Genomic DNA, 23,882 nt, shown 5'->3' with positions numbered 1-23,882 from the left:
CGTATATTTTGATTATTTTTTTCATAGTTCCACACAATTTCTTCCTGTTTTCTCGATTGATCTGTGTTTAGTTTTTCAAGGCCTATCCACTGTGCCAACTTATAACTAAATCTGAGGGGGGTGCGATGGGGAGGTTCCCTTGTAAGTACTGATAGCCTGGGATTAATTGACTGTGTAAAATTCATCTCCAAATGTTTCAAATCTTTATAAACAAGGAAACCTGTACCAAACGCATGTCTGTTATCATCACAGCTATAAAACATAGTGCCCTCTTTCCTTTCCAATACCCTACTTCCTGTCCATTGAATTTCTTGGATGGCAATAATGCTCTCCTTGAGCTTCCGGTCTAATAACTTCTTTAAGAGAGCCCAGGCTATATGAAGGTCGAACATTCCAGGTACCAACTCAAAGATCAGTTTTCAACTTTTTAACCATTCATTTTCCAAGATCCATACCATGTCGTCATCTATTAATTCGTCTGGCTTCTGCTCTTTGGGTTTTTGTAACTTTATTTTTTTTACAGGAAGAGGATGTTAGCCTCGAGCCCAACCCCCAACCTGAGGACCAGGATTTGTATTAGGTTTACTCTCCTTGGGAAGCAGGCTTCACTACACCTCTAGAGTCCTCCTTCCCTTATGTTGTGTGGGACACACTTTGTCTGGCTCCTCAGTCAAGACCAATTCAGCTTGGGTGACCCTTCCAGGGGCTATGCTACAGCCGGCACAGCTCTCGCCTTCACGGAAGCACGCGAGCCCTCCCGCCCAGCACTGCAGGTGCCTACTATAAGGCAGGGTCCCCTGGGAGGGCTTATTGAACATCTACCCATAAAAAATTGCATTATCTAATGACCAAGTGGTACAAAGCTATTCACATAAAGCATCTTAATGACACGTAATGTTCATAGGGATGGAGCTGAGTTCCAAACCCAATTAATTTAGATGCCTGTAAATATTTAACATTTACTTGACCACTAAAAATATAGTTTCCAGATTTTTTTACAGACTATTATTTTGCAACAGCACTGCAAATTTATGAGTCTTCATTGATGGACCTTAACCATGAGGCCTTTGTTTTCTGTGATTCTGTCCATGAGAGTTGTTTACTGAATGAACTCACTGTCTACAATGCAGAGGTTCATATGGTCTTCAGGAAGCAGTTGAGCAGATGGGATATACTCAAGCTCAAATTTCGTCATCAGCTCAGACTCCCTCAGTGAACTTCAAGCTATACAGTTTGTGTGCTCAGAACTCCCTTCTTCAGTTAAATAATAGGGAAAAGGAGGTGAAATTCTTTTGGGTATCAGAACAAGGAGGCCTACACAATACCTGTTGTAACAGTGTGTGCCATCCCTCTACACGCAGTTTCATTGCTGATGAGGTAAAGGGACAGGGCCATGCATCAATGTCAGTATAACCAATTGAAAGTGAACATTACTTTTTTCCCTCCCAAAGGCAACATAACAAGAACTGCCACCCAAATAAAACTCTCATTTATTTTCTATTCAACACTTCAGCCATTAAAAGCTGTGCAATCCTTAATTGCTCTTAATATACCTTTGGATGGGACAAAGCCTTCTGAAGTAAAGATCAGATAATCCTCCAGCAAGCGTGTTTTCCAGTTCACAGTTTCTGTATGTACCACATTTTAGAGTTTACATTTGACTAAGCATCGAATGTTTTCTAATTTGCAACTTTTTAACATTGAGGTGGAAAGGAACACAGTTTTTATTTTGACATCTCAGATTTTTTTGTGCACTCCATTATTTTGTGCTCTCCCCTAAAATATTATATCAAAACCAAAAGTTATTTCAGAAAATTGTAAAATTACAGGAAAGAATGACTGGCCAACTTTTATCTGTCTGTCAGCAGTACTTCAGATTTTTCCTCCTCAAGGTAGATCATAGCTGGCCTTTCTGTCTCTTTTTTTATACTTCCCAAATTTATAAATTTTTAAGGCTCTTTTTGATACATTTTTGTTGTATGACGACGTATTAATTCTATCAATGAGGTAATTGCTGCACTGCTGTAACCCCACCCCGTTTCCCACAAACACAGACAACAACAAAGTAGGAATCATTATTGTTTGGTATAACATTGATTACGATGAAATGGAAGTATAGCATTGGCTTGCTGTAAGGTGAATGCTAGGTGAGAGAACATTTTAACAGGAAACAGATTGGTACGTATAGAATATTAATGGAGGAAATGATGAAATTGAACTGTATGAGTGCGACGGGAACGTATTTCAGGCATGACCAATGTCTTTAACATGCAAATCAAACTTTATGAGTATGGCTTACAGATGGTTACCAATCCAAAGTCCATAGAGATTTCATATGTGAGTGTGTGAGAGAGCGCTTGTTGAGGTTTTCAGACAATTTGGCATGTCACGGTGGCAGGTATTGTAAATGGTCATTTTATTAGAAACCCCTACAAAATCTGTAAATGGATAATTATACCTCCAGTAAAAAATTTCGTAATTAATTTACAGGTGCAGTTGGTGCACCAACTTAAATTTAATCTTAGAACATGCGGTGCTTCCACTAAGGTTTTATTTTTCTAATAAAAAAATGAAATTTACATCTAAGAACATCAAACATTCCACATGTATGTGCACTGTGACTGATTATGACACCTTTCAATGATCCTTAACTATTGTAGACCAACAATGTGATTCTGTGGGAAGCAGAAACTTTTTAAATGATCTGTAATAATTTGTAGCCGTATGTTGTAAATTCAACGTGAAGTATAATCCAGAATGTATTCATTCATGCCGTACTTTCAGAAGTATAAATGTGGCTAGCTTTTTGGTACAAATAACGATCTGATGAATCTTAGAACAGCTAAAATAAAAAATTGTGTGTGTATTTTGTCGAAGAAATACACATAACAGTAGTTATAGATTTTTAAATAAGATTAACCTGACATAATTTGATGACTTATTCCACAGTTATATTAAAATAATAAACAAATATTTCAGAAAATTTTGGTTTTTCTCTCAGTTATTGACATTGTTTCACAATTTAAGCAAAACCTGGATACAGCATTTTTTGATTACACAGTCCATCTAAATTACTTCTTTGTTTTTTATCAGCTGGAAGATGGTGACTATAAGCCACTGGACCCAGAAAAAATAAGACTTCCACCTCCTGCCCCTCCAAGTGAAAGGCTACTTGCTGCTGTAGAAGCATTTTATGCACCACCTTGCCATGACAGACCACGTGACAGGTAAATACCATTGTATTTATATTGTCAAGTGATTTAATCTCAGATCATACAGGTCAAGAGTGACTTGTGTCACATCATTATTCCAAAGTTTTCTGGAAAAAAAGTGTTTTGAATTTCCACAAGGCACCTCTCAAAATTGAAATATTTTTATTTTCTAATGATTTGTTAAAAGATTATAGATCTCTCTAAATGAGAGAATTTGTGAAAATAGTATAATGAAAGGGAAAATTATTAAAAAAAACTACAAGCAATAGAGATCTGAAATTATTTTTTATAAAATCTTTGTTCACAGTACTATCAGACAAGTTTGACACACATATACTTTTGGGCATTTTTTCATCTTTAACTTGGAAAAATAAACTATGAACGTTCGTAACTTTTAGAAAATTTAAAAATTATGTTTTGAAAATATGAATAGTCACAGGATGTTAACTTTCTTGAGAAATGATGAAGTGGAAAGACTACTGTCAGCTATGACATTAATGCCTGAAATTTTTTGATTCTTTATAAATATTTGCTCTAAAACCCCCATCCTGAAATTCTAGAAACTGCATGGTGTGTTAGTTGGTAATTGTACTTATGGAAGGTACAATCAGAGTGGGCAATATTTTGCAGTGCAGAATTTGAGAAATTTTTATGTTAGACCTAGCTACTTTCAAGGTCAACAAATCCTGGACACTTAAAAATTTAAATTGACTACTAATGTTAGTGCATGTAATGCAAAAATTGTATATCTTGCTCAAAATGATTATTTTACAGCCTTGTAAGTGAATAGGAAAACAGTTGTTCATTTTGTTTAAGCATTTTATAAAACAAATAGATATAGAAAATAGCTTTGTGTATGCATTTTTCTGTTTCTGATAAATATTATTCACAAATTGAAATTGCCCATCAATGTTTCATATTTTATGCTATTCTGTTGAAATTATTTCTACAAGATATGAAAATTTCTTATTTTATTGGAGCTTATGGGCATTTGAAAATTTGGATTCAATGTGTTCTTTTAAATTTTACAGTGGTATGTCCTGAGCATAACACATTTCCTTGTAACCTATTATGTGCCTGACAGCAATGTGTTGTGTTCTGTTTCAGAGGAAAACAGACAAATTTATTTTCTCAGTGACCCATTTTTCATTTGCCATAAGTATAATCCGTTATGATTTCTGTTTGTGGGTGTGTGTTGTTGTTGTTCCCCCCCCCAATCGGGGGGGGGGGGGGGCAGCCACACAAACACCTTGGTCTTAATGCACTTCATATAATTCCAGAATGTACCATTGTTCTGCCAGACATACACTTCTTTCATTTGGAAGAAGTCTTTTTTTTGACGTACACACTTTTTATAGGCGGAGCAACCAAGTGTCAGTGCCAGATTGCTATATCCAGAACCAACATGTGCACATCACATAATGCTAGTGATTTTTATCAACCCAATCACATAAATGGTGTTCTTGCTATTGATTGCATCAGTGATTTATATGAGTACAGTGTTGACACATGAACTGTTGAAGCTCCAGTACACTAGGGCCTGCACTAAACAAAACAAAATACATGACGTAAAAATAATTTGAGGGACAGAATAAGAACAGTTATATAACACTTCCCCCCATGAACCATGGACCTTGCCGTTGGTGGGGAGGCTTGCGTGCCTCAGCGATACAGATGGCCGTACTGTAGGTGCAACCACAACGGAGGGGTATCTGTTGAGAGGCCAGACAAACATGTGGTTCCTGAAGAGGGGCAGCAGCCTTTTCAGTAGTTGCAGGGGCAACAGTCTGGATGATTGACTGATCTGGCCTTGTAACATTAACCAAAACGGCCTTGCTGTGCTGGTACTGTGAACGGCTGAAAGCAAGGGGAAACTACAGCCGTAATTTTTCCCGAGGACATGCAGCTTTACTGTATGATTAAATGATTATGACGTCCTCTTGGGTAAAATATTCCGGAGGTAAAATAGTCCCCCATTCGGATCTCCGGGCGGGGACTACTCAAGAGGACGTCGTTATCAGGAGAAAGAAAACTGGCATTCTACGGATCGGAGCGTGGAATGTCAGATCCCTTAATCGGGCAGGTAGGTTAGAAAATTTAAAAAGGGAAATGGATAGGTTAAGTTAGATATAGTGGGAATTAGTGAAGTTCGGTGGCAGGAGGAACAAGACTTTTAGTCAGGTGATTACAGGGTTATAAATACAAAATCAAATAGGGGTAACGCAGGAGTAGGTTTAATAATGAATAAAAAAAATAGGAGTGCGGGTTAGCTACTGCAAACAGCATAGTGAACGCATTATTGTGGCCAAGATAGACACAAAGCCCATGCCTACTACAGTAGTACAAGTTTATATGCCAACTAGCTCTGCAGATGATGAAGAAATTGATGAAATGTATGACGAGATAAAAGAAATTATTCAGGTAGTGAAGGGAGACGAAAATTTAATAGTCATGGGTGACTGGAATTCGTCAGTAGGAAAAGGGAGAGAAGGAAACATAGTAGGTGAATATGGATTGGGGGGAAGAAATGAAAGAGGAAGCCGCCTTGTAGAATTTTGCACAGAGCGTAACTTAATCATAGCTAACACTTGGTTCAAGAATCATAAGAGAAGGTTGTACACCTGGAAGAATCCTGGAGATACTAAAAGGTATCAGATAGATTATATAATGGTAAGACAGAGATTTAGGAACCAGGTTTTAAATTGTAAGACTTTTCCAGGTGCAGATGTGGATTCTGACCTCAATCTATTGGTTATGAACTGCAGATTGAAACTGAAGAGACTGCAAAAAGGTGAGAATTTAAGGAGATGGGACCTGGATAAACTGAAAGAACCAGAGGTTGTAGAGAGTTTCAGGGAGAGCATAAGGGAACAATTGACAGGAATGGGGGAAAGAAATACAGTAGAAGAAGAATGGGTAGCTCTGAGGGATGAAGTAGTGAAGGCAGCAGAGGATCAAGTAGGTAAAAAGCCGAGGGCTAATAGAAATCCTTAGGTAACGGAAGAAATATTGAATTTAATTGATGAAAGGAGAAAATATAAAAATGCAGTAAATGAAGCAGGCAAAAAGGAATACAAACGTCTCAAAAATGAGATCGACAGGAAGTGCAAAATGGCTAAGCAGGGATGGCTAGAGAACAAATGTAAGGATGTAGAGGCTTGTCTCACTAGGGGTAAGATAGATACTGCCTACAGGAAAATTAAAGAGACCTTTGGAGAGAAGAGAACCACTTGTATGAATATCAAGAGCTCAGATGGCAACCCAGTTCTAAGCAAAGAAGGGAAGGCAGTAAGGTGGAAGGAGTATATAGAGGGTTTATACAAGGGCGATGTACTTGAGGACAATATTATGGACATGGAAGAGGATGTAGATGAAGATGAAATGGGAGATAAGATACTGCGTGAAGAGTTTGACAGACCACTGAAAGACCTGAGTCGAAACAAGGCCCCGGGAGTAGACAACATTCCATTAGAACTACTGATGGCCTTGGGAGAGCCAGTCATGACAAAACTCTACCATCTGGTGAGCAAGATGTATGAGACAGGCGAAATACCCACAGACTTCAAGAAGAATATAATAATTCCAATCCCAAAGAAAGCAGGTGTTGACAGATGTGAAAATTACCGAACTATCAGTTTAATAAGTCACAGCTGCAAAATACTAACGCGAATTCTTTACATACGAATGGAAAAACTGGTAGAAGTGGACCTCGGGGAAGGTCAGTTTGGATTCCGTAGAAATGTTGGAACACGTGAGGCAATACTAACCTTACGACTTATCTTAGAAGAAAGATTAAGAAAAGGCAAACCTACGTTTCTAGCATTTGTAGACTTAGAGAAAGCTTTTGATAACATTAACTGGAATACTCTCTTTCAAATTGTGAAGGTGGCAGAGGTAAAATACAGGCAGCGAAAGGCTATTTACAATTTGTACAGAAACCAGATCACAGTTATAAGAGTCGAGGGGCATGAAAGGGAAGCAGTGGTTGGGAAAGGAGTAAGACAGGGCTGTAGCCTCTCCCCGATGTTATTCAATCTGTATATTGAGCAGAAGTAAAGGAAACAAAAGAAAAATTCGGAGTAGGTATTAAAATTCATGGAGAAGAAATAAAAACTTTGTGGTTCGCCGATGACATTGTAATTCTGTCCAAGACAGCAAAGGACTTGGAAGAGCAGTTGAACGGAATGGACAGTGTCTTGAAAGGAGGATATAAGATGAACATCAACAAAAGCAAAACGAGGATAATGGAATGTAGTCAAATTAAATCGGGTGATGCTGAGGGGATTAGATTAGGAAATGAGACATTTAAAGTAGTAAAGGAGTTTTGCTATTTAGGGAGCAAAATAACTGATGATGGTCGAAGTAGAGAGGATATAAAATGTAGACTGGCAATGGCAAGGAAAGCGTTTCTGAAGAAGAGAAATTTGTTAACATCGAGTATAGATTTAAGTGTCAGGAAGTCATTTCTGAAAGTATTTGTATGGAGTGTAGCCATGTATGGACGTGAAACATGGATGATAACCAGTTTGGACAAGAAGAGAATAGAAGCTTTCGAAATGTGGTGCTACAGAAGAATGCTGAAGATAAGGTGGGTAGATCACGTAACTAATGAGGAGGTATTGAATAGGATTGGGGAGAAGAGGAGTTTGTGGCACAACTTGACTAGAAGAAGGGATCGGTTGGTAGGACATGTTTTGAGGCATCAAGGGATCACAAATTTAGCATTGGAGTGCAGCGTGGAGGGTAAAAATCGTAGAGGGAGACCAAGAGATCAATACACTAAGCAGATTCGGAAGGATGTAGGTTGCAGTAAGTACTGGGAGATGAAGAAGCTTGCACAGGATAGAGTAGCATGGAGAGCTGCATCAAACCGGTCTCAGGACTGAAGACCACAACAACAACAACAACAACAACAACAACAACATATAACACTTCTTCAAACTAGAACAGCCACAACAGGACTGACAACACAAGGGATGTGAGGTCAGTTCTGCAAATTTATAACTGTAGCAAAAGACCAAATAAAGAAGGTGAACTGGCTTATAAAACAGATAAAACTGTGTAGTGAAGAGAAAGTAATAAAGACTTTCCCTTCTTTTCAGCATACTAGTAATTTTTAAAATAATTGTGGGATTTTTTTGGATAATTGAACCTTGTTGATGTGCTTTATAAAAGCTCTCAGTTAAGTTAGACTTTCACTTCTGTTCCAGTAAAATAACTCTGTTGAATAATTAATCTTATCAAATGGTCTCATCTCTGTGGGGTTTGGTTGTTATATTAATGCTTTAAATAATGAAAGGAGTAAAGGTAACAATTCATTGTCTAAGTGAAGCACCGAGTCATCAGTAGGCACATAAACAAGAATTGAGAATGTTACTGAGTTTTTGGAAAAGACTTGCTTCATAACTAACAGAATACACACACACACACACACACACACGTGCATGCTACATTGTCCCTCCTGACTACATTGTCTGCCCCCGTTAGCTGAGTGGTCAGCAAGATAGAATGTCAATCCTAAGGGCCCGGGTTAAATTCCCGGCTGGGTCGGTGATTTTCTCTGCTCAGGGAATGGGTGTTGTGTTGCCATAATCATCATCATTTCATCCCCATCAATGTGCAAGTCGTTGCAGTGGCGTCAAATCGAAAGACTTGCACCCGGCGAATGGTGTACCCAACGGGAGGCCCTAGTCACATGACATTTTCGTTTTACCAACTACATTGGACTTGCACTACAGTTTGACTGGATAAGCACATCATTGTAGGCTGGGACACTGTAACCATGCCTGTGTGTGTGTGTGTGTGTGTGTGTGTGTGTGTGTGTATTATGTATCAAAGGAAAATTTAATTGAAAAATCTAATAATTGATGACACAGAATTACTGATCTGTACTTACCTTGAGGCAGCAAAATGTATAATACTGGTGATAAACATATATGAAAGTGATAGTCTACTTAGCTATCGGGGAGGAGTGAGGGACACAGGTAAGTTGGGGAAGGTTACACCAGGATGAGAGGGTAGGCTTGTCACATGGGCTGGATCTCTGTGGAAGACCTAGGTGCGAGACCTGTTCTTTGTGCCCACCCACCACATCCAGCTCCAGTCCCATCACAGGCACATTTTACCCACCAATGGGCAGGACCACATGTGAAAGCAGTCATGTCACACACCATCTCTGCTGCACATTCTGTACTGTCAGTCTGTTATGTAGATGGCGATTGTCTGTACAACACATCCATCAATCCCACAGTCCTCCTCTAGCCATGTCTCACCTCCACCCCTTTCCGTATGCTTCCCACTTGATTCCAATAAGCTTCACCCACAGTGTTTTCCTTATGGTCCCCATCTTGCTCTGTTCTATCGCTGACTTCTTCATTGTGTTGTATGCCGCATGAGATTTCCCTTGCCTGATCTGAAGCATGTGTGTATCTCTTCCCGTTTACAACCCCTCTCTCTCCTAGCTCTTTGTGACATTTCCCTCCACTCATCATTTTTCCTCACCACCTTTTTTTCTCTCACAATCCATGTGGCTAAACCTCTCACCCAGGCGAGTTGTAGTGTCAGGAGAGTACAGTGTAACCATGTGTGTTGTTTGTTAGCTGTGAAGAGAGGTGTAGCCCATAAGCTTATCAACTTTTTAATGCTTTTGTCTATCAGCTGCTCAGTGCCTCAACTTCATTGGTAGTTGCTTCCTTGGCTGTTTCAGAAGTTCTAACATTTTGACAACTAAGATTGTGTGACGTATATATACAAACTTCCCACTTCTCTTATACAAGTCAACTTACTTGGTGCACACAGCCAATCTTCTTCTCTGGATAGCCGGCTTCTGGAAACTCTATAAACTTCTTCTCCGAAGAATGATGCTAGTTACAGGAACCTTAAATACTGTCTCTCTACTTGTGAAATAATTTGGTACTTGAAGAATACTTTCCAACAACTATCGATATATTTGAGCTTCATAAAGAACAAAATTCACACTTCGTGCATAAACATTAGTCTTCTTGTAAGTCACTCGCATTGTCACACATTAGAAAGAGATTTAAGTACATTTAGCAAAGAGTTGGCTCAGCAACCATAACGCTATTACAAACAAATCGTAAAATACGTCTTGCCTCCAGCAAGCCCAAGATAAGAGTTTATTCACAATTCCGAATCTCAGTTGTTCTTTAGTCACTAACAATAGTCACAATTATAAACAGCACAGAATAACACAGAAGTTCCTTGGTTCTTCCGTGTGCTTTCACTACGACTTCCATGGATCGCTCGACAAGTACTTCTCAGTGCCGTTCAGCCGACGCGTCGACCTTATGCTCGCGACTGATTTCACACCTGCACGCACAGACATGTGACACGCAGTAGGTAGGGTTCCTTTCTCCCACTCACATCTAAAACATCGTGTTTTCAAGACGGTGGAAGGCCGAGTGGTTCTAGAATTTATGTGGAAATTCTCGAAACACTACAAAGTCTGTCAATCATTCAGTGTTTCTCACTATAGTACATACATCTGTCAGAATAATTTCAGGAGGAGTGCTGTGTGTCATTATTACATATAATCAGCCAGCACAATATATCCCCCCCCTCCCTCCCTCCCTCCCTCCCTCCCCCCCACTTCCCTCCCTCTCTCCCCCCCTCGCCCTGTCTCCCACCCCTCCTCCTCTCCCCCCTGTGTGTGTGTGTGTGTGTGTGTGCGTGCGTGTGTGCGCGCGCTCATCCACATCTTATATAAGTGATCTGGAAACCACATGTTTGAGAGTTTATTTTGTAGTATTTTGCTCTGTTTTTGTATTAATTTTTAAATAGTTGTTTTTAATGCAAAGTCTGTGGCAGCTGTTTCAGTTTTTTTGTGCAATGAACATGATTTTGTGCTAGACATATGAAAAACAGATAAGGTTTTCGTGAATTATGTTTAAGAGCACAAATAACCATATTGTTGAGTGCTGAAAACAAAACCATGTTATAAATTGAGATAAGAACCTCAACAAGCTCTTTGGATTTATTATTATTATTATTATTCAGTTTCACATCCTGTTTGTGACTGCATTGTAATTAAATAATAGTTTTCTTGGACATCAGTCTTATGTGTGTCAAATGTAGAGACACTGAATTGTTAGTAACTTGTCTTGTGAACAGTATCGTTTTTGTAATGTACAAGGAGGTACCCAAAAAAAGCTGGAATAACATTGCCACGGATGGAGCTTGTGTAGTACGCATTTCTGCCACTAGGCATTTATAGCACAACTCATTGCCAGTTTAGTGCCACCTGTATTGTCGACCAGGCTTGTTCTGTTCATCTGCTGTGATTATTTTTGCTAGCACTGTTTGCTCTTGTTTTGTTTTTTATTATGGCCAGCTGAAGTGAACAATGCACAATTGTGAAATTTTGTTTTCTGCTCAGTAAAAATGTAGCCGAAATTGTTTTAATGTTGAAAACAGCTTACAAAGATGATGTGATGGGAAAAGCTCAAGTGTATGAGTGGTTTGCTTGATTTTAAAATGGCGACATGTTGATGATGACAAACCTCATTCTGGACATCCATCAACTGCCTGAATCAAAGAAAATATTGAAATATTTCAAGAGGTTGTGCTCACAGACCATCAACAGACAATTGATCGATTATCAAAGAATAGGGGGTTATTTTGGAGCTCTGTCGAGCAAATTTTAACAGAAGATTTGGGATGAAAAGGGTTGCTGCCTCATTTGTTCCTCGAGTTCTGACAATCGAATGAAATGTTGATTTGAAACATGTCGTGCTTTGAAGCATAAGCTTGAAACTGATCCAGATTTTCTGTCAAAGGTCATTACTGGTGATGAGTCATGGTTCTATGGTTACAATTCAGAAACAAAGCAACAGTCAAGCCAGTGGAAGACATCATCATCACCCCATCCAAAAAAATGTCATCAAGTCAAACCAAACATAACAATACTGATTTACTTTTTTGATGCCAAGGGCATACTTCTTTCAGAGTTTGCTCCCCCAGGCCAGACTGTCAATGAAACCTTTTATTTGGAAGTTTTAAGAGGATTGTTCAATAGTGTTCGTCAGAAAAGACCCGGTTTGTGGCGGGCAGGAGACTGGTTCTTCCATATGACAATGCACCTGCACACACAGCCATCTCTGTTAGACAGTTTTTGGCTAAAAATGGCGTTTGCCTTACGCACCTCACTTGCCAGACCTGGACATTGGACTTGCATTCGGGAGGATGGCAGTTCAATCCCGCATCTGACCATCCTGATTTAGGTTTTCCGCGATTTCCCTAAATCGCTCCAGGCAAATGCTGAGATGGTTCCTTTGAAAGGGCATGGCTGACTTCCTTCCCCATCCTTCCCTAATCCGATGAGACCAATGACCTCGCTGTCTGGTCTCCCCTCCCAAAACAACCCAACCTAGACCAACCCTGACCTGGCTCCGTGTGACTTTTTCTTATTTACATGCATGAAAAGGGACATGAAAGGACACTGATTTGACAGCGATGAAGAAGTCAAGGAAAAAAACTAGGTACAAGCTGTCAGCCATTTCTAAAGATGATTACAAAAAATGTTTCGAACAGAGGAAGCACTGTTGGGACAAATATATTAGTTGTAGTGGGGAGTATTTTGAAGCGGATAAGGTTGTTTTGCAAACAATAAAAAAAATTTTTTTTTTTTTTACCCCCATGTATAGACAACGTTTGAATTACAAATGAATTTGTACTTTACTGAATCCTGTAAATAATGAAGCATTGGATGGTTTACTATTGTGATCACTCTTGAAACATCCTAATATTTTCATTATTTTCATTGATTGATTACTTCAAATCCTGATTCTTAGTATCTACATCTACATTTACTTACATACATACATAAAAACTCCGCAATCCACCATACGGTGTGTGGTGGAGGGTACCTCATACCACAATGAGCATCACCTCTCCCTGTTCCACTCCCAAACAGAATGAGGGAAAAATGACTGCCTGTATGCCTCTGTTGATCCCTAATCTCTCTTATCTTATCTTTGTGGTCTTTCCGTGAAATATAAGTTGGCGGCAGTGAAATTGTACTGCAGTCAGCCTCAAATGCTGGTTCTCTAAATTTCCTCAGTAGCGATTCACAAAAAGCACGCGTCCTTTCCTCCAGAGACTCCCACCCGAGTTCCTGAAGCATTTCTGTAACACTCGCATGATGATCAAACCTACCAGTAACAAATCTAGCAGCCCGCCTCTGAATTGCTTCTATGTCCTCCCTCAATCCGACCTGATAGTGATCCCAAACACTCGAGCAGTACTCAAAAATAGGTCGTATTAGTGTTTTATAAACGGTCTCCTTTACAGATGAACCTAATCTTCCCAAATTTTTACCAATGAACCGAAGACGACTATCCGCCTTATGATGATTATATATATGTTATTGTTTGGTAAGCTAAACTTTTGTGAGCTTGAAACTTCTGCACATGCTGTTGTTCACATAGTAGCATCCAACACGGTGACTAGGTAACTTTCAAACAGCTACAGCATTGGAGAAATCTTAAACAGTATTACCCAGATGACCCAGTTTCTTATATTAGGAAGGAGAGAAATAGAGAGAATGAGAAGCACATGCTGTTATTGCAAATATAACAGTGCATTTCCCTCTAATGACATAAGGAAAAAATACCCTAAGAATGAAGATATGTTGAACATAATAAGTTTCAGGATTCCAGGAATTTAATAAATAAAAATGTTTGTAGAGGCTAAGATAAAATTTCTATACATCCTTTGTCTTTGACACAATTGAAAGCTAAAATAATACTGGAATAAAGGATGCAAGAGTGTGTATTATTAAGTCATTTACAAAGCAATGTATAGGAAAATATACAAAATTATTCTTGCAATTAATGTATGTGAATCCTTAATAACTCATAAAGCTCTAGCTTTCTGAAAACTACATATTTCATGTTGAAATTAATCTGATTTCGATAATATAGATTCATGTGCATGACTTTTTATATTCCTGTACTGAATACTTTTATGTGCTTGTGAAATGCTAACTCTATTCAGACGGATTATTGACAGCGAAGGCTGGGAGAAACTCGGACTTTATGAATATTATCGAGCCAAGAATGCAGCCCGAAAGAAAAAGGAGGAAGAGATTCAAGGTGGTCTGCGGGAACGTTCCAAATCACCCTCTCCTGTGATAAGCCGGAAGTCAAAGAGCAGATCTCCACCAAAGAAGAGATACCGCAGGTATTATGTTCATTTATTCAGTTATGAACTTTATAAGCTATTTAATGTTGTTTGCCTGTACTAGTTATATGTGCTGAATGTAATTATTATTTATTTACCTTAAATTGCTTATTTATCAACTTACAACTTGACATTTTTCATTTAAAAATCATTGTCAAAGGGGAGAGAAGCTGACTGAGATTTGTATATTAGAGCTTTCTATTCGTAGCCTTGACGTTTACCTGCTCTAAACATTAGGTCATCATACATTAGTGTGAAAAATTGTTATGTCATCAGTGTGATAGCAGGAAAGAGAAATACTGGAAAGGTTTCAAATTAAGGGGAAAAAAAAAAAACAGGAAAGAGGAAACACAATTAGAAATGTGATGAAATTTACAATAAAAAAAATAAGAAAAAAGATTTATTGAAAGTGTAATAGGATGTCGATAAGAAAGGATGGGTAAGCAACAAATCTAAATTAAAATCACTGTCATTACATTATTGTTGTTTTTGATCATCCTGATACAAATCCTATACTATGAACAGGGGGACATGATTGAATATATACTTGAAAATAGAATTTATGTAAGTTGTTTGAAATAAATTAATTGCACCATGTATATATCTTTGTGTGCAAATAGAATGTTGAGTGCTATACGCATCTGAAATGAGCTCCCTGAAAGGGTGTATTTTACCTCTTCTCTGATAAGCTACGTTTTCCTCCCACATTAATATATTCTATCATGTCTTTGTGTGATATGCTTTGTGTCATTCAATGGCTGTCCCTGTAATTTCTCTCTTTTATTGCTTCAATGATTAGATACTATTTCCTTCTACAGAAAAAAAAAGTGTGTAGCAGGCAAAATTTTGTGCATTATTTTAATTATGTAAATACTATAAGGAAAGATCTGGCAGAATGTAAATAATTTTGGAGTAGTGTATACCACTCACGAAATATCAGAAATGTTAAGTCATCGGCAGGCAAACACAAAAGAGAAATAAAACTTGCCAGCTTTGACAATAAATCCTTTGACAATGTAGGACACACACACATGCATGCAATTTTGTGTGTGTCATTATTTGAAAATAATGACAACAGAAAGTATAATATCCTTCCAGGAAAGACGTATGATGTGAGTTAGTGAGCAGTTTCCCCCTCTTGAGGATCCAAAATTTCTTGCTCACTCAACAAACATAACATATTTGTATCAGAATCACATCACACTGTGGAACCTAACAAGTACATATACGAAGTTACGTCAATGAGATCACAGCAGCCCATCCATTTACAACAGCAGCTGTTATGTTTGCTAATGTTTCTTTCGAAATAGTCCTAGAAACTGACCACATTCGGCATCACCAGTTGAGGGACAGATAGCAAGATGCCCAAACATTGTTATCACATGAAATAAGTGCAGCTTTTGAGCAATAGGTGCTCGTGCATCGAGAAAATTGCAACCCTAATTATACTTGGGTGCATCCTTTTTAACACAAAGTTGTGGCCCAATCTATGCTCGGGCATGGTGTCCAAATGTTAAGGATGTGGAACAAGTCAAAGTACTGTCAAATAGGGTAAAGTTGATCACTGTGGTGAAGTTGACCAAAAAATAAAAATAAATGTTTTATGTTAAACAACAAAGCATTGTTGATGGAAGTGCTTTTATTTTAGTTATCATATTCACTACAAAAGTTCTTAATTTGTGGCAGTGGCTAAATGTACACTGTTCAGAACCTTGGCTGAATGTCAAACCTTTTCAGGAGTGATTTTTAAACTTTTTTTAATGAGCAAAACATTAACTCAGCGACTGGCATAAAACAATTCGCATGTCTAGGTCTTATGTTTGTCATGTAACCTAATGAATGCAGCAACAGTGTGACACATTGGCTACAGCAACAGTTGTTGGTAACAGTCTGGTGGTGGAATAAGGAAGTCATTGTTGCAGGTATTTGTACGTTAACGTGTGAATTTGTCATGTAGGTCGCAATTCTGTTTTGTTGTGTCATACTGCTGAAATCGTAAGTATTGTCAGTGTGAAAATTCCACATGTATACAAATGCTGATCAGGTAAATTGGAGAAATGTAGCCTGGAAGTTTTACGACTGGATCTTACAGAAGTTTTATATAACGGAAAAGTAAGCATTTACAAGGCTAGCCAAGTGTATGAAATTCCCGAAGGAACCCTTATAGACAAGAGTCAAGGTTGTCATGATGAAACAAAGTTGTCAGTCAGTTTTTAGTCCTAATGAAGAGTGCATGTTTCATCAGAATTGCAGGAGGCAAATTTGTGATCACAGTTTTTTTCCTTAAACTTTCATTGTATGTTACTCTGTTATTAGTATTCAAATTTAAATATTATGACAACTTTATTCTTCAGTTATTGATGAAATTTCAGAACAATTATAGTCCCCATAGATTTATAAACAGTCCACAATCATGTAGCATATAATTGGCCTGGTGCAGTACAGCCAAGCATAGAGTGGGGGGGGGGGGGGGGGGGGGAAATTTGCAGTAGGTACTTATTCGGACCATACCACTGTACTTAGTTAATTACATGTTCCATAGATCATTTGAATGATTCTTGTTATCGAAATGATGTGGAAATAGTCATTTCAGATAATATGTATACATGAATAGCGTTAACATTAATGAACACTTATTTTTTTTTATTTTTAGTCCTACTCGAGCAACTACTCTCTCTCTCTCTCTCTCTCTCTTTCTCTTTCTCTTTCTCTCTCTCTGTCACTGGCTACTAGTTTTGGAGTAGAAATTCATCAATGGGATAGAAGGAATTGTCCAAGAGAAATGATTTTAAATTAGGTTTAAAACTTGCTTCAGTACTGTCAGACTTATAATATTATTGGGAAAAATTATCAAAAATTTTTGTTGCTGCATATTGACTCCTTTCTGAGGCACTGACAGCTTTAACAAAGGATAATAAAGGTCATTTGTCTCTCTAGTGTTGTAGATACGTATATCACTCTTCTTCTCAAACTGTGATGTATTATCTGTGATGATATGTAAATGTGTGTATTATGTTTGTTGACATGAAAAATGCTGAGTTGCTCTGTGGTTGAGAGTGCATTTACATTGTAGGTCCACCTGTAACTGGCTGGGTCAGTCAGTTCAAATGTCAAAGCAAGGAAGTGGTATAAGACCTTCAATAGGACTATGCCTAGTTGAAACCAACCTTCAGGCATATGACAGCTTTACCTTAGCTATTACTCTACTTATTAGAGTAGGAGTCAAATAGTATGCAGTACACACAAAATATGAGACTGATAATGATACATATATCATTGGTTCTTTTCAGAATCTCTTTACTGACGTATAAAAGTTTCCGCTTTCTCCCTCATGACTATCCTCAAATAAAATGTTTGCAGCAGTACATCCAGCAAGGAAGAATTATGGCTGCTCTTGGAACCACAGCATCCACTTGTTTTCTGCCTCTGGGAAAAAAAATTGCGTCCTTGTGACCACTTTGACTTTTTGTATTTCTTTCCAGTCCGCTTTGACCCCTTCTGAGGACAGCATTCCATCTCATGGGGAAATCATGCTGCTCATACGAGATGATGTTCATAGTCAGACCATCTCATTCAGTACACAGCTGTGAGCTGTTGTAGTCTGCATTTTCCTTCCTTGCTTCACGTTTTCTCATTTTAATGTCTAAATGTCTACATCCCTCTGCCATTCGGTCTCACCTGGGCAGACTATCTATTTGGTCCGCTACCTCACTCCTTTCTGCTGCCCAGTGACTTTAATGCACACAATCCCCTATGGGGCTCTTCCAGAACCTGTCCAAAAGGTGCCATGTTGGCTGACCTCATTCAGCTTGACCTTATATGCCGTAACACTGGATCACCCACATGCTTTTCAGACTCCAAGCATGCCTATTCCCATTTGGACCTCTTGTGCTGCACTGCCCAGCTTGACTGTCCTCTCAAGTGGTCCATTCTTCCTGACCTGTACTCGAGCAACCATTTCCCGTGTGCTATCCATTTGCTGACTCCTACCCCACCTTTGTGTAATCCCAGTTCGCAGATTTATAAGGTCAGCTGGAGGGTTTGCTCCTCCCTGGGACCTTCGGTGAATGACATTCCCCCAGTGGTAATGACCAGGTAGAACACCTTACAAGTGTTATCCTTACCACCGCAGAACATTCCATTCCTCACACTTCATCCTTACCCCTCTGTGTCCTGGTTCCTTTGTGGACTGAGGCATGCTTTGACATAACGTGCATGTGGAGACATGCTCTCCGTGCTTTTAACCATCATCCTTCGATGGCAAACTGTGTTCATTATAAACAGTTGTGTACACAGTGTCGTCACATTCTTTGGGATAGCAAAAAAGCCAGCTGGATTTCATTTACTAGTTCTTTTATCAGTTCCACTCCCTCTTCCTTCATGTGGACCAGCCTCCGACGCCTCTCTTGGACCAAGGTCCATTCCCCAATTTGCTGCCTGACCATAGCAGAAAATGTTATTGTGGAATCTGTGATCTCCAGCACCTCAGGGCACTATTTTGCAGAGATTTCGAGCTCCACCCATTGTCACCCTGTCTGCCTCCATCGTAAATGAGTGGAGGCAGCTCGGGTGATACCCTTCTCCTCTCAGAACTGTGAATGTTACAATGCTGCCTTTACTATGAGGGAACTAAATCAACCTCTCACTTCATCCTGATCTTCTATCCCAGGCTGGATATCATTCACATTCAGATGTTGCAGCCCCTTTCTCTTGTGGGCAAGCACTTTCTTCTTCATATTTATAGTGACATCTGGGCAGATGGCACATTTCCCAAGTGCTGGTATGAAAGCACTGTCATACACATACCTAAACCTAGTAAGGACAAACACCTTCCTTTTAGCTGCCACCCCATTTCTCTCACCAGCTGTGTTTGCAAGGTGATGGAATGTATGATTAATGCATGCCAGTCTGGTGCTTGGCTAAAGTCTTGCAATATGCTAATCATGACACAATGTTGATTTCAAGTGTGCCATTCTGCAATTGACCATGACAACCCATGTCATGAACTGTTTTCTGTGGAAATTCCATACTGTGGCCAAGGTTTTTGATTTGGAGAAAACTTACGACACCTGCTCTGTGCTCTCTACACATGGGGCTTCCGAAACCACCTAACCTGTTTGCTTCAGGAATTTTTAAAAGACAAGATTTTCAGTATATGTGTGGGTTCTGCCTTTTTGGACACTTTTATCCAGGAAAATGGCTACCTTTTCGTCACCGAATTTGCGATCAATTGCAGTTTTCCATGGTCTTGACTTCTTGAGTGGCATCCTTAGCAATGTCTCAATCATCATTACTTGTATAGAGTCAACACTGGCTTTCACTATTCCACTGACAAAACTGTGTATGAATCTTTGGTGGATCAGTGGGTTTCTCCCACCGTCTTTATGTCTTGGGCGTGTCACTCTTCCATTCGCTAAAACTATAAAACTCTGGGGCTCACTCTTGGTAGAAAACTTTCTTGGTCCTCCCATGTGTTTACCTGGCCACCCGCTGTACCCAATCCATCAGTGTCCTACGAGTCCTAAGCGGTACTCCGTGGGGAGCAGATCGGTCCACCCTCCTCCGTTTGTACCAATTCCTGGTCCATTCGAAACAAGAATATTGGGGTTTGGTTTATGCATCTGCACGTTCATGCATCTTATGTCATCTAAATACAATCCAACATCATGGAATCCATTTGGCCACTGGCACCTTTTACACTAGCCCGGGTGTAGTCCCTGTGCAGAAGCTGCCGAACTACCGATGTCATACCGAGGGCGATGTTCTCCTCAGCAAATATGCATACTGTTTGTCTGCCATGCCCAGTCACCCATGCTATGCCCCCTTCTTCGATGACTCCTTTGTCCGCCACTATGAGGCACGTCCTCCTCCTCTGCTACCTCCTGGAGTTCACTTTCGGGTATTGCTCCGGCAGCTTAACTTCACTCTACCTGCCACTTTCCTGATGGAAGTAAACCGTTCACCACCCTGCCTCGTGTGATGGCCTGTTTTGACATTGGACTTCATTTGCTTCCTAAGAAAACTACACTGGTTGCTCTCGGACTGATCGTGGTGTTGAGTATTCCTTAGTCATTGGTACAATTTTTGTATCAGCTTCTGGAACACTGCTCAGTATTTACAGCAGAGCTCTTTGTCTTGTATCAGGCCACGCAGTACAGCCACGACACAGGCTTTTCAGTTGTTTTATCTGCTCTGATTTTCTCAGTGCCCTTCAGAGCCTTTGTGTGCTGTACACAGTCCATCACTTAGTGCAATGGGTCCAAGAAAGCTTCCACTTGCTCACTCTTTAGAGAGCCACTGTGATGTTTATGTGGTTCCTGGTCACATCGGTCTGACAGGAAACTAGGTTGCTGACTCTTCTGCCAAGGCTGCAGTCCTCCTACCTCAACCCGCTAATTCTTCCGTTCCTTCCAGTGATCTCTGTGATACTGTTTATCAGCAAGTAGTGTCACTTTGGCATCACCATTGGTCTTCTCTTCATAGGAATAAGCTCCAGAAAATTAAACCTCTCCCAGCGGCTTGGCCGACCTCCTCTTAGCCCTCTCAGCGCAACATCATTTTAGCTAGGTTGCGTATTGGGCACTGTTGTTTTAGCCATCACCATTTTTTAAGTGATGATCCCCACCACTTCCTACTCATTGTCATCAACCTTTGACGGTTCACCATTTCCTGACCAAATGCCCTTTTTTTAACCACTTATGTTCTAATGTATGTTTGCTGTCTGAGTTATCGGCTATTTTAGTGAATGACGTGCTGACTGTCAACCACAGTTTACTTTTTATCTGTCATAGCAATATGGTGAAGGATATTTAATCTTTAGTTTGGGACCTCCATTATCTCTACAGCGTATATTCTGGACCTTTCTCCAAGAGGAAGGCCTTTTTCTTAGCTTCCTTTCTTTCTGTCCATTAGGCTTAACGCATAGTCACTTTTATCTTCTTTTTCGTATTAATGTTCTGAGTATCTGACGTGGGCGCATATGACCTCAGCTGTTCTTGTGCCCTAGAAGAAAACAAACAAATCTACCTATATACAACTATCCTTTCCCTTTCCCACTCCCTCCAGGTTGCTGCTTGCATCCAACATGATAGTTGCATTCTGGACCGAGATGCTGGTGTTGGTGGCCATGTGTGCATGAGGTGTGCTTGCTTGTGTGTATGAGTAGTGTGTTTCTCTTTGCTGATGAAGGCTGTGGCCAAAAGCTTATGTAAGTGTCTCTCAATTGTTCCTATCTGCAACTTAACATGTCTTCTTTACAGTAAGTAGCAATGTATCTTTTCCTACTTTGTTGATATTCCTATCTGGAGTTTCCAGTGTTTGATTTTGCCAAATGGCTTTCCTTCCATCCTACAACCTTGTGATGTTTTCCTTTCTTAAGCTTCTCTGTGACATTACTCTTTTCAGTGTCCATTCTTCTTATATTTATTCACTGCCTTCCGAACGGCATCTTCTTCCGAGCCACACTGTATCAACGATTGCCCATGTACAGCACAGACTTTGTGACCGTGTGGATTATTGATGCAGAATCTGATACTTGCAAATTTTTCCTCTTTCCTATTAACCCCACCTCATCCCTCATCAGGACATACTTTAGCATTCTATTTTCCACACTGCCCGTGACACATGAACTTTTGATTCTCAACCTAACCCATTCCCTTATCTTCAAAACACACACACACACACACACACACATGCACACGCACTCCCATACACCATCATTTCTTTTCTGCCATGTTTCTGTATCAGGGTATAAATGACCCACGAGATCCGGGAAAATCCCCGAATTTTTTCATCCAGGAGAAACTCGGGAATTTTTTAGAATTCCGGGAATTTTTCATTGTTTTTGTTTTCAATTAAATTTTTCTAATTTTGACTGGTAAGATCCGATACTCTAAAACAAAGGATATTACTGTATCCCACTACTGCAGAATAATACTGCAGCAATAAAGCATGAACGAGAGAAAAACGAAAATAAAACTTAAATTGCAAAGGAAATGCGCCATATACAGCAACAAAACACAGTGCTCATACAAGTGTCTGCCAACAGCAAATTGTGTCAAAGGAAGACTATGCAATGTTCCGTAACAAATTGCCTCCGATGAGCGTGACGTTACAACTGTTTACATTAGATTCATTTTAGCAGTTATGAGCGAGATGATGTGCATGCGCAGTTGAGTAGTACCTTCTCCTGCTTCTGGCTACAGAAATGTAGCTGTTGGCTGTGTAAGCAGTCGCAGCAAGCAGCTAGATGCTACTGGGATAAATTTTACTGGAGTGCTCAAGCTGCCAGATTCTTGCATTCGCAGCAGGCCCAGATCTAGGAGGGGGGTGGGGGGCAAATTCATACTCTTGAGGCAAAAAACTTTGTTTCACAAAGAGACTAGCATCCAGCGCACGTCAGTCTATCAATTATTCATATGACTTTGAAACGCATCGCTAACGGTTTTTGAACACATTCTAAGTTGATTTCTGAATGAATCGTAAGTTGATTTGTGAATGCATGCATAGTGTACATTATGTCTCTGTCAGGGGAATCCTTGTCGCTTGTAGAAACAAACTTTCCTACAGACGAAAGGGGCTATATGAGCTGAGTGGAGTAAGGCTTAATGGATGAATGCCAACCGCTGTCTGATTGTGTGGTTGATTAGGTTTGCGAATGGTGAGTGTTGTTATAATTACTAGCTAAATCCATAGATTCAGACCACAGAAATGGAAATAAACAAATAAAAGGTAAGAAAGATTACATATTACCTTCTCGTTGTATCCAAGAAAATAAAATTTTGCGAGAAAATTTTTGGCCAGATCGCTATACTGGTAAGGGCCAGTTGTACAGTACCCGGCTAGCATCCGCTTTAAGTTCTATTCTGGAAGAAACACGAAAAACGCGTTGTACGAACTTGTAGCAATGCAGGATAACTAAAACAGTGATTCTGGAAGAGTTAGTGGAGTTAACCTGCGAATAAGCTTTGACTTTGGCAGGAATAGTTACAGATTTAGTGATAACAAGACTTTTTGTTAGAGCAAGGAAGGAGAAGAAATGGGGACATCACACAAATTATGGAACAATATGATGATTCCAAGTTTGTATAAAAATTTCGTACTACTGCTTTTCGATCTCATACTTGAGAAACTGGAGCGTATGAATGAAGCGTGAAACTATTTCCTAACGTAAAGCTTTCTGCTTGTAGTAGGCCTAATAGGCATTTGATATTAGTACTTAGTGAATTATATTCTGTCGTTAGAAAAAGGACCGTTTGTGCCAAAACAGTCTCGTTTATTACATTTGTATTACAATTGTTGCAGTATTAGAAAGGTCTATTTTGTTTCATCTAGCAGACAGAGACAAAATAGACGTAATCAGATTGGGAAACCACACCAGTCTTGGGTCCTATTTGCATTAACAGCTTTTTCAGTATTAGACAACGACATTTCGACTTTTCATGTAGCAAAACGTTTGACGAACTTCGATGA

General features: G+C 39.5%; 1 protein-coding gene across 5 annotated transcripts in view; it reads left to right on the top strand.

Moving 5' to 3' along the window:
- LOC126259741 (calcium homeostasis endoplasmic reticulum protein) overlaps positions 1-23,882 on the top strand; it is a 335,568-nt gene that overhangs the window by 228,118 nt on the left and 83,568 nt on the right. For 4 of the 5 annotated variants that reach the window (XM_049956747.1, XM_049956756.1, XM_049956731.1 and 1 more), the window contains 2 exons: positions 3,094-3,227; positions 14,226-14,411. In XM_049956747.1, coding sequence (XP_049812704.1) covers positions 3,094-3,227; positions 14,226-14,411 — 320 coding nt within the window. The remainder of the gene's footprint in view (positions 1-3,093; positions 3,228-14,225; positions 14,412-23,882) is intronic. The other variant, XM_049956740.1, reaches the window with a different exon arrangement.

Source organism: Schistocerca nitens, chromosome 1 (genome assembly GCF_023898315.1).
Source record: "Schistocerca nitens isolate TAMUIC-IGC-003100 chromosome 1, iqSchNite1.1, whole genome shotgun sequence".
Classification (NCBI taxonomy): Eukaryota; Metazoa; Arthropoda; class Insecta; order Orthoptera; family Acrididae; genus Schistocerca; species Schistocerca nitens.
This window is presented reverse-complemented; position numbering and strand designations above follow the sequence as displayed.